General features: G+C 30.9%; 1 protein-coding gene across 1 annotated transcript; it reads left to right on the forward strand.

Moving 5' to 3' along the window:
* The first annotated feature begins 4,715 nt into the window (after positions 1-4,715).
* Positions 4,716-7,353, forward strand: LOC133782544 (indole-3-acetic acid-amido synthetase GH3.6). The gene is made up of 3 exons (XM_062221879.1): positions 4,716-5,177; positions 5,427-6,370; positions 6,472-7,353. The coding sequence occupies exons 1-3, from the start codon at positions 4,849-4,851 to the stop codon at positions 7,062-7,064; spliced, it is 1,866 nt and encodes a 621-aa protein (XP_062077863.1). The 5' UTR covers positions 4,716-4,848; the 3' UTR covers positions 7,065-7,353.
* Positions 7,354-12,131: the final 4,778 nt, after the last annotated feature.

Consider the following 12,131-nt stretch of genomic DNA (forward strand, 5'->3'; position numbering starts at 1 on the left):
ATTCATTTACACTTATTCAATGCTTAAGCATTATTCACACCAATTTTCTCGAGATGTTAAATTATAAAGAAAAATATCTGTGATAAAAAGTCAACGGTCAAAGATTTGCATTACTGTCTCTGTCTCCCACACAAACCACACCACATCACAGCATAGTCTCTCTCTAACATTCCCCAAAACCCTCACTTGCACCAAGCACTATGCGTTCCACTTGGGTGCGGGCCTACCTGCCGCCTTGGTGCACCCGCCTCCCCCCAATTTTTCCTCTTAACAAATAAATTGGGTCCCACTTATTGTAAGACTAACAAGTTTTTCAAATATAATACTTTCACTAGCTGGGTTCCTAGCCATACGATCACATTACCGGTCGGGTGTTTGACTAGTCAATGCATTCGCACGTGCAACACGTGACACTCCTTCAGGTGGTGGGAGGTAAAAGACAAAAACAACGGTGACGGGGCTCTGACACGTGGCGAACTCTAGGACGTTCTTGATGGAAGTTGTTGGTGATGTGGCGATCACATCAGCTTGAGACCCCTTTAGGTAACAATCTCTCTGAAATCCTGGGTTTTTTTTGGATAAGATAAGGTGTAGAAATTTTTGTGTGGACTTGATGACGTGGCGGTTTGTTATTGTGGATCATCATCAACTGGAGTCCCTTTTTTGGATAATGTCTCAACAAATACAAACTATCCGTAGCCGTTTCAAAATAGAATTATTTATATACATAAGCAAAAGAGAATACCCATTTCTCGAAACAAAAGAGAGAAAGAACCCATTTGATTAATTTGTTTTCAATTTTTCATTTATTTACCAAACTAAGAATTTCAGCAAGATAAGGTGAATGACCAATCCAAATGTAGAGGAATTTAAAAAGAAAAAAAATGTTCTAAGTTTTAATAAAGAAGAATTTACATGTAAACATATTATTTTATATATAAAATTACCTACATAAGAATGTATACTATATCCTTTTTATTACAAGCCAACTTCAAGATCATATTCTATAGTACTCTCTCTTTTATTTTCTATAATTAAATGCCAAAATTACTAATATATGACGTATCCTTCTCTAATCCTACAAATAGGACTTTGACAACGATAATATATAAATATATAATATTGGTGAAATCTTATAAGATAGGGGAGTAGTTTTTCAATTCATAGGTCATGGTTAGGTTAACAATTGGTTTGTTTTTAATTCTAGTTTTCAAAATTATTTTCTACCCAATTTCCTCATTTAAATTAAAACCACGTTGTTCATTCTAGTCTAGCTGACAAACAATACTTCTTAATTGATCTATTTTCGCGTACTCTTTACTCCCCACAACTTCTTTTTTCTTCTCTCTTCTGATTATTTTACTCAAATTTGTCCCTATTCTACTCATCTCTGTTCACATACAATCGTAATTATCTAAACTACTTTAGGCTATATATGCATATTATAGATATACACACACATATATATATATATATATATATAATCGCACATAATATTTTAGAAAACAGCAAAACTCATGCATAGCTTGAATTTCTTTATTAAGAGACAGAACTATATATATAAGAAGGAACTTCTATAGTCAGCGGCCTATTTCAACATTTTAGCTTATCTTCGCTTTCTAAAACACATGTTGGAGTATTTTTTTTATTATTATTATTTTCATAGCAGTGTTCGTTGTAAATTACAACATCTTTCTTGTAAATTTTTGAAATTTTTTGAATATTTAAAGTGCTGGAAATAGAATTTTTGATATTTCTTGATATTCCGGTTACCACGCATGTTCGAAAAAATACAAACTTTTTTTCAATATTGTAAATTATTTAGAATTTTTTGAAATTTTGCAGGATATATATTGTAATTACAATGAACACCACCGTAAAAAAATTGAAAAAAAAAATACTCCAACACGTATTTTCGGAAGTAGAGATTGATTAAGAGTTTGAAATAAGAGGTTTTCTCTATATAATATATTAGAAAAACACTCAATTAGGAAAGTTTTCTTTCTCATTATTGTGTACATATTTAATTAGCTTTATTGATTTAGACCATTTATGTATATATAGTGCTATAAATTTAGCACAAAACAATTAATAAATAATATATATGATACAACTTATATAACTGTACTATATATATGCAAATTATAATGTAAAACTGAATCTTCATTTAATATTTATTGAAATATATATAAAATATTTAATGTCAATAATAAATAAGATACCAAAATAATAACAAAATAATAATTGATGGTAAATTAAATAGTTATTAAAAAAGTAATTATTTATTGTTGATCTAAATTTAGCACAATTTTTAGTATATGTCAAATTTGTCACAATTTTTAGCACACAATTATACAATTATAGTAGCTTTTCTTTGAAGCATGCTATATATATTTTACTATGTATAAGAGATTTGTCACTCTCTATTGAAGATGCTATTATACATGTCATCAAGGTGACAAAGCTATAATATTAATAATTTAGATAGTAATTATAATCCAGGCTCTAGATGTACTTATTCCCAATAGACAAAATGACTAGTTGGTTTAGTTACATATGTATAGTGAATTTTGTATGATCTCATATTAAGTATTAATATATACATACACAGATAGAAAAGAGAAATTTGTATTCATAATAGCATACTAATCAAGATGATGTGTATCACTATATGTTTTTCTATTACATGTTTGAAAATAATTTAGGAAATATTAAGAACAAAGACAATAGTGCATATTATGATCACTAATGACATTGCCATTAAAAAAAATCATTTTCAAGCAATAATTATGTTCATCACATTGAAACTTAGCTAAGTGTATATTTAAAGGTACTCTAAACTAAATCAAATCTAATTAGTAGAAACTGGATGTCCAATTATAAATGAACTGTATGTTAAAAGTTAGATGTAAATGCCATCGTCCAAAATTTAATTGCAACATATACACTATTTTATATATAGGAGAACACTTGATTAAAAGAAATACAATTAATATTTAATATCATGTTATCAATTAATATATAATAACATCATCATCACAACAATTTTATAACAATAATTAATTATTAATTAAACTATTGTTTTATGGTTGAATGAGTTCCCAAAAATATAATATACAACCCTTTATATGCATGTGTGTGCACACAAAATATATTCATATCTGTAAATAAACTCTTACAATAGAAAAAGAAAAAAAGAAGAAGAAGAAGATATTATTGCAAGAAGCATTTTAGGGAAGAAATGGGCGCCAATAATATTATAGCAAAAGGAAAATAAGTACGTGAAGGCATAGGAGACTGAAGTTACATTCGTACACGTGTCAAACTATCAAGTGTGGTAGCCAGCTGGATGGTCCCACTTAGATTCTTGAACAAGGAACCATATCCCAATTATTACCGTACACAACTGCACATACTATTATTCTCTCGGGGCTGTAGAGTGTAGTAGTACAAGTACCCTTGTCAAGTTCTTTTCTCGCGATTCATTGACCCAAAATACCATATAACAATTAGCAAATTTTAAAACATTAATAATTATTGATTTTGTTACCGGCAAATGGAAGTTACCTCTAACGAAATAGGGAAAGTCGCTGCCGGTATTTTACGAGACACCCGCGCTAAAAGGCCGTTAAATATATTTTCTACTTTACTGCGTTTTTACCGGGTATTGCCGGTTAAAGTTTATTTTTCTTATTATAATTATAATACTAAAATATGGTTTATCACTATAAAAATATTATTCTCCGTGCTTTTCTTTTTCTTGTACGCAAGAACACTCCTCCGCTAATACACTGTTGTACACCGGCCACAAATCCCCAACGAGGAAGACAATTTTAAAATGTTTTTTTTTGAAAGAAAAACTTGAGATAACAAAAAGTCAATTTTTTTTTAATAAAACTGGCTGTTGAATAAATTGTATCTTGCCACGTGGATATATGAGTTTTTTGTGAGTTTCTAGCCAATTAAGAATGGTGTGATGGTAACTGCATTTGCTTTTGGAAGAGTGCATGCAAATTTTTGGTGCTGCTTTCTTAAAAAAGTTAAAACACTTCTAAATTCTAATTGGCTAAACTTGTCGTTTGGTGCTACTAACTTTTTTTTTTCCTTTCAATTTTACTATAATTTAGAAAAGCAGTCACTCACTACAATAAGTTAATCAATCTTGAACCTTCCTAACAACCGATAACATTTTCTATTGCAAAACATAGTTCACTTTTTTTAAATGAGGAAGGGACTATCTTAGCTAACCTGAAACTACCAATGTTCAATATAATTAATCGCATATAAAACTTTATAATGTGATAAGTCCATGATTTAGGTTTGTTAGAGTTATTTGGTAAATAGTATCTTTTAAGTGTACGTGGAAGAATAAACAAGTTCGTCTTCTATATTACATCTATCATTCAGTTTTATTTTATTATTATTTTGTTATGTTTCATAACCTAATTAAGAAGATGTAAGCTAATATATGAAAGAAAAGCTACTAATCTGACCATGAATGTATGGAAAGTCCATGCTTCTGTGTGTCATATAAGCATGTTCTGTAAAGGAAAACAGAATGATACCAAGTGAGAAAATGTGTGTATATTTCCACTAATACCCCTTTATGACACTGTTGGTTTACTTTCTAATCCCTACAAGGTCAAGCTCAGCTTAGCCAACTTCTTCTCATGTGGATCTATATAAACCCACTTCTCTCATTCTTTTTCCCCCACACCTAAACCATCTCCTCTCTTATTTTTGTAGCATATCTTTCTCTTTCTCACACACACTTCAAACCCATCACTCTCTCTCTCTCTCGCTCTTAAAAAACAAGCAAGAGAGAACAACCCCACCCCAAAAAGAACCATGCCTGAAGCTCCAAACAATTTGTCAAAACAAAGAGACGAGTACTACAACCTCGAAGAGAAGAACACCAAGGCCCTCGAGTTTATCGAAGATGTCACTTCAAACGCTGATGAAGTGCAAAAGCGTGTCCTCGCTGAAATTCTCTCTCGCAATGCCCATGTCGAGTACTTGAGGCGTCATGGCCTTAATGGCCGCACTGACCGTGAGACCTTCAAAAAGGTCATCCCCGTCATTACCTATGAGGACATCCAACCTGATATCAATCGTATAGCCAATGGTGATACCTCACCAATCCTCTGTTCCAAGCCCATTTCAGAGTTCTTGACAAGGTCCTTATCCATTCATGCACAAATATATTAAGTCACCAGATTTTCGAGCTTTGTATCTTCTTATCTCTTTTTAAGATTGTTTTTGCTAATGGGTTTTCATTCTTATCTCTTTTTGTTTTGTGGCATATATAGACAAACACAAAACTACACTTTTCTCATAAGGACTAGATTTTTGGAGTTTTGAATCATATGAAGCTGTTCTTAATATTGTTTTGGCTAATGGATTCTCACTTTTTGTGATACAAACAGCTCTGGCACATCAGGTGGAGAGAGAAAATTGATGCCAACAATTGAGGAAGAAATGGGAAGAAGGTCACTGCTTTATAGCCTGTTAATGCCTGTACTAAGCCAATACATCCGTAACTTAGAAAAAGGCAAAGGAATGTACTTTTTGTTCATAAAATCCGAATCCAAGACTCCCGGGGGCCTGGTGGCTCGACCCGTCCTAACCAGCTACTACAAAAGTAGCCATTTCACTGAGAGACCATACGACCCTTACACCAACTACACAAGCCCAAACGAAACCATTCTCTGCTCTGACTCTTACCAAAGCATGTACTCCCAACTCCTCTGTGGGCTCTGCCAAAACGAGGAGGTCGTTCGGGTTGGGGCGGTGTTCGCCTCAGGTTTCATAAGGGCCATCCGGTTCTTGGAGAAGCATTGGCCGGTTGTCTGCGATGACATCCGAACAGGGACACTGAACCCACAAATCACTGACCCCACGGTCCGTGAAGCCGTGGGAAGAATCCTCAACCGGCCAGACCCAAAACTGGCGGATTTCATTGAAACGGAGTGTCGTAAGGAGTCGTGGGAAGGGATTATAACTAGGCTATGGCCCAACACCAAGTATGTGGATGTTATTGTGACTGGGACCATGTCACAGTACATCCCAACGCTTGATTACTACAGCAATGAGCTCCCTCTGGTCTGCACTATGTACGCTTCTTCAGAGTGCTACTTTGGTGTCAATCTTAACCCACTTAGCAAGCCCATCGATGTTTCCTACACCTTAATTCCAACCATGGCCTACTTTGAATTCCTGCCGGTCCATAGGAACAATTTTAATGGGGTCACCACTAACTCTCTCCCTGTGGCTAAATCCCAGCTCACTGAGAAAGAACAGCTTGAACTCGTGGATCTTGTTGACGTCAAACTTGGCCAAGAATATGAACTAGTTGTCACCACTTATGCAGGTAAACGAAAAAAAAAAACATTAATTTTTTTTAATGAATTATAAAATCTGGGTTTTGTTTAATATTTCATAATCTGATCTGGGTTTATGTTATTTTCGAAGGACTTTATCGGTACAGAGTTGGTGATGTGCTCAAAGTGGCTGGTTTTAAGAACAAGGCACCTCAATTTAACTTCATATGTAGAAAGAATGTCGTTTTGAGCATTGACTCGGACAAGACCGATGAGGTTGAGCTTCAAAATGCGGTTAAGAACGCGGTGAACCATTTGGTGCCGTTTGTCGCAACTGTGTCTGAGTACACTAGCTATGCTGACACGACAACAATTCCAGGTCACTACGTGCTCTTTTGGGAACTTAGTCTAAAAGGCTCAACCTCTATTCCTCCTTCGGTTTTTGAAGACTGTTGTTTTACTATTGAGGAGTCTCTCAATAGTGTTTACCGCCAAGGTCGTGCCTCAGACAAGTCAATTGGTCCTCTAGAGATTAAGATCGTTGAGCCTGGTACTTTTGATAAGCTCATGGATTATGCTATAAGTTTAGGGGCTTCCATTAATCAGTACAAGACACCCCGTTGTGTTAAGTTTGCACCCATTGTTGAGCTGTTGAACTCGAGGGTGGTCTCCCAATATTTTAGCCCCAAGTGCCCAAAATGGGTGGCGGGACACAAACAATGGTGCAATAGCCATGATCAATGAAAACTTTGGGGGCCAAATACCAATGCTAGGCTCTTCATGTAGTAGTAGCTCAATCGCTCGGTCCTTTCATGGAGATGTACAAGAACTGTTTTTGTGGTCTTTCTCTTTCTAGGGACAAAAAAAAAAGTTAATTATTACCCTTATTCTAGGTTAACACCATGTTTAATTTTATGTTTACTTTCTTTTTAAATTTTTTTAGTTGTTTGTTTAATATGCATAGAGACTTTGAATTAGTCCATGTACAAAAACAGTTCCACTTTCATGGAAGCTTAATCTTCTTTTTGCACTATCTACTTTAGTTATATTGTCTCTATTTAATTAGCGGTTCTTTCTAGCAATAATCATTACATTTTTATGGGATTTTGATTCTTAAATCCAGCCAGGAATCCTGCCCACTTAAGTCTCATGGCCTTATTTACTAAAACGGCAATAAGAAAGCCAACCAACCCACCCTTGTGAACTCCTTCCTTTCTTTTTCTATGATTTTCAAGAAAAGGACACCAACTTTTCCCTTAGTTCTATAGTAAATAAGATGACTAAAGAACAATTATTATTATAAAAATCCTACTTATAAACTAATCATATTGTTCCAGACTTGTCTGCGAGGCACATTAAGTGGCGGAAGGAAAAATATATAAATATATTTATATATATCTCTACATAACCTCATCATGTTAGCATGGAAAAGTCAAAGATCTATTAAACAAAACAAAATGTTATCAACTTACACTGTGTTCAATTTTTGTGCACCTTTTAGCCAAACTTAAATTTGGGGGCGCCACAATCACATGATACAGCTTGTGTGCACAAATTATTTATTTCAGGTCCTTTCTCCTTTTTTTTTTTGTTGAAAAGATCTCTTTTTCTTTTTATCAAATTTTCCCCTTGAAAGTGAGTTTATTACGGTGATGCGTATAATTTTATTAGCCAGAAACAGGCAACAAAGCAGTCAAAAGACAAACAACTGTTCCTATGTGGACAGATGAGGTAGAATCAGAAAATGTTCCCTCTTTGCCACTCTAAACTGACAAACTGAAACAATTTTTATTATTTAAGAAAAAAAAGGAAAATATATGTATTTTTCTGAGTACACCGGACAAAATTATAGTTTTCCACAAACGAACAAATAAATTAAAAGAGAGACAAAAATTTCAGGGATTTCAGGGGCTAAATATATATTTTTTTAAAAAGCTGATTTTTTTTTTTCAGAGCTCAGCTGAAGAAGATAAGGTTATTTTCTTGTCATATTTTGGTGATTTTTATTACTTTGTTTTTAATGTCCATACTGATTTTGTTGAAGCACAGAAAAAGTAACCCTGGTCCATCCTATACCTTCTCAAAAAAAAAAAAAAAAAAAGTTTTGTTTCTCTGATGTATGTGATGTGTAGTACGGACAACAAGTGACCTCAACCAACATAAGTGTAAATTATTAGTGACTTTTTAACTCACACCCCACCACACACTACCAAAAGTAAGTTAATTCATGCCTAAGCATAAGTTAAGTAATTCATGCTTACTTTGTTTGTAGCTAGAAATTTAGTGATCATTTACTACATATCATAAATATATTTCATTAAGAGAGAGAGAAAGGAGACCCAAAATGTGAGGTGAGCTTAGAGGGTATACTATAGGTATAACCTTATCCACTTTATAAATGCACCTATATTAATACCCTATATGCTATTTATTTCCATGGGCAGATATGATGCTTTAATAAATAAATAAATAAAATAAAAGAGGACATCATATATGTATAATGCTGGTTGATTAGACTTCACCATGTCTTGACTGATGACAAAGGCTCATTAAATTAATGGATAGGCTTATGTGGTCCACAAGTCATTTTAAGTAACTTCAACTTCATATACAAATATATATGATTAATAAGTTGATCATGGAAAGAGTTGATAGCACCTGAAGACTTTAATGAAGTGAGGCATGCAATTTGCTTTGGATAGCTAAACCCCAAATGGAGGACCATCTCTTACTACACTCTCTATGATCAGCTAAGTTGGAAGCTAATTAATTCGTCTTGTTGAAAATGAAGAAGAAATCTCTTTTAAAAAGTGGAGAAAATATTATCCAAATTAATAGGTGCAAAATGGTCTAGGGAAATATCTTTTAGTTAGCTACCCAAAATTTGAACCCAAGAAGGTAAGAATTCTAAAACACATACATACATTTATGTGTGGTTATTTTGGTACGTACGTAGCTCAAAAGACTTGAAAATATTTTATATCTATTTATATAAATATATATATATATATATTTATATTTGTACACACATGGATAAACACTTATTACTATGATATTGACTATTGAGTAACCATATAAAGCAAAATATACAGCTCTCTTTTAAGTTAGCTTATTTATTTTATATTTCAAAATACATCTTAAAAAATTTACTTTTATTTTTTATTTTTACATTATATCACACAATAATTTCTCTATTTTTATTTTATTTCTAAATATTTGAGAAGAGTATAATTGTTTTGCATAGTTTTTACTTATATTATTAACACTAAAAAAATTAGTTACCGTTTGAATATTATAATTTAAAATAATTTTTTAAATAATAAAAGATCTTTTAATATATTTATTTATTTATATTAATTATAATATAGATAAAATAGGAAATCTATGAATAAAATATGAAATATAGAATGATTAAAACTCAAATAAAAATTTTCAAGAGCTTCGTCAAGCAAATACATATTTTTATTTCCTTAAAAAAAGTGTTTTTAAGTTTTGTTTGGATCTTAAATTTTATAATGATGCACTTTTAATGTATACTTTACTCCCTCCTTCAAAATATATCAACAAAATCATACATTTTCTATTTTACATCAAATATTTATATTACATTATATATTAATTTCTCTATTTTTTCTCTATATTTTCTTTACATCATTATATATATTTTTATACATTAAAATACTAAAAAATGAGAGAGAGAAAGAAAAAAGAATAAAATATAATTAAAATGGAAATAGAAAGAAAGAAAAAATAATAATATATTTTTAGCTCAGTAAATAGTTGTTTCTAAATATAGAGTAGTAGTATTCATTAAGGTAGAAAAGAAAATATAAAATAGCTCAAGCTTAGCTCACTCATTGTAAATTCATTTTTACAATTTTGTCTCTATATTTTTTAGAATAAGTTATTTTACCTCATTCATTCTGAGTGCTTATTTTATGAGGGAAAAGAGTAGAAGAAACATGGAGAAAAATATTATTTTAAAATTTTATTAAAGATTTTTTTTTCTTTTGAATATATTTATAATTGTTTTAAATTTTATAAAACTATACTATATTTGAGTTTAATTTTTTCTCTAGAAAAATAATTTTCAATTTTTTTGTTCCAATCTAAATATGAGAAAATAATATCTTTTAGAATGTAGTTTTTTTTTCTCTCCTAAAATCTAAGATTGGCCAAACAAACATCCAAGCAGTTTAAAAGTTTATCAAAATACTCTTAAAAGTAGCTTTAAGCTTTAGAAGAGCTTTAAAAGCCATACCGAGCATACCCACTATAGCAAAAGGTAAAAAATAAGAGAGTAAATGATGGAACCTCTATTTAAGTGCATTTTTTTCCAATATTTTGAAAGTGTCTATTTTACATCCTCCATTGAGTGCTATTTGTATTAGGGCATAAGTTGCCAAATGAATTGAATTGAAGACAGTGGCAAGAGTTTTTTTTTTTCTTTGAAAATGTTATGTGAGAAAGAGTAAAAATATATATATATTTTAACGGTTTTGACAATATTTATTGTTGCCTGCGCTAAAAATGCTCTTAAAGTTCCACTCCCTTTCACTTCTTGTTTCATTAAAAATATACTGATTCAGTATATCTGTATATATTTCTTGATTAAAAAATAATAATGAGAATATGTCCATATCCACTAGTTAATTTGGTTTCCTTATTATTATTTTTTGAAGGACACGAATGGGTATTATGCATTGTTTTTGTTCCACTTACAGTAATTTAATTAATTATAAATCAAGTTTGAGCCAACAAGACATAAACAGGATAACATGGGGACTGTATCTAGCATAACAAGAAATAGTTTATTATTCATGGAGATACTTGTAATCAAATAGAGAATCAAACAAAAATACATTCAGTAATTAAATAACATTCAGTTATTTGACTTCCCATCAATATTATATTTTATATAAAACAAATTTGATTATGATTTCGTGTTGAAATAGTTTTCTTACAATATTAAAAAATAAATAAAAAAAACATCCTTATATTATTCGTCTCAATTATAGATGAGACATGGACAATTAATAGATACACATACTTCCCAAGACAAAATCATGATGTGATCGACCTTGATAAACTTTTATATGGTCAGATGTTTTGGCCACAAATATTCTAAACACCTTCAATTCTATTCTTGGCATTATTATTATTTATCATTCACCTCTCAGTCATACCATAAATTAAGTTATATTTATCATTTTTTTCTTCTTTTCTTTATTACATAAACTAATTACTTACGTTGTCATAGGAAAGCTGTCATGTAATTAGAAATTGGTATAATTTCAAGAAATTATTCAATTTGGCGGTATTTATATCGATGTATAATTATACAGTAATTATGTAATTGGAAGTAATTAAAATGTATCAATTACACGCTCTAATTCTTAAAGCCATCTATAAAAATTGGATGTAATTACAATACGTAATTACTAATTATTATCTATTTTAAATTGTATTTATTATAAAATATTATTTTTTCTGTGTAATTATTATCTGTTTTGCTAAATATGACAATAAGAATTCATAATTAGTCATCACTTGATATCCAAACACATTTTATATTTTAAATTATAGTATAATTACTCAGATATGTAATGACTAGCCTATTAATTATACGACCTATAATTATACAGTTGTTATCAATCACGCCTTTATATTTTCATTAGTATTCATGTAGAAAAATATACTCATTCCTAAATTTGTACTCTAATGGAGATAATTTAAATTGAAAATAATTTGATCATATTCAAAACTAATTTCATATAAATGAGATCAATATTTTTATAATTTTACAAAATA

This window comes from Humulus lupulus, chromosome 6 (genome assembly GCF_963169125.1).
Source record: "Humulus lupulus chromosome 6, drHumLupu1.1, whole genome shotgun sequence".
Lineage (NCBI taxonomy): Eukaryota > Viridiplantae > Streptophyta > Magnoliopsida > Rosales > Cannabaceae > Humulus > Humulus lupulus.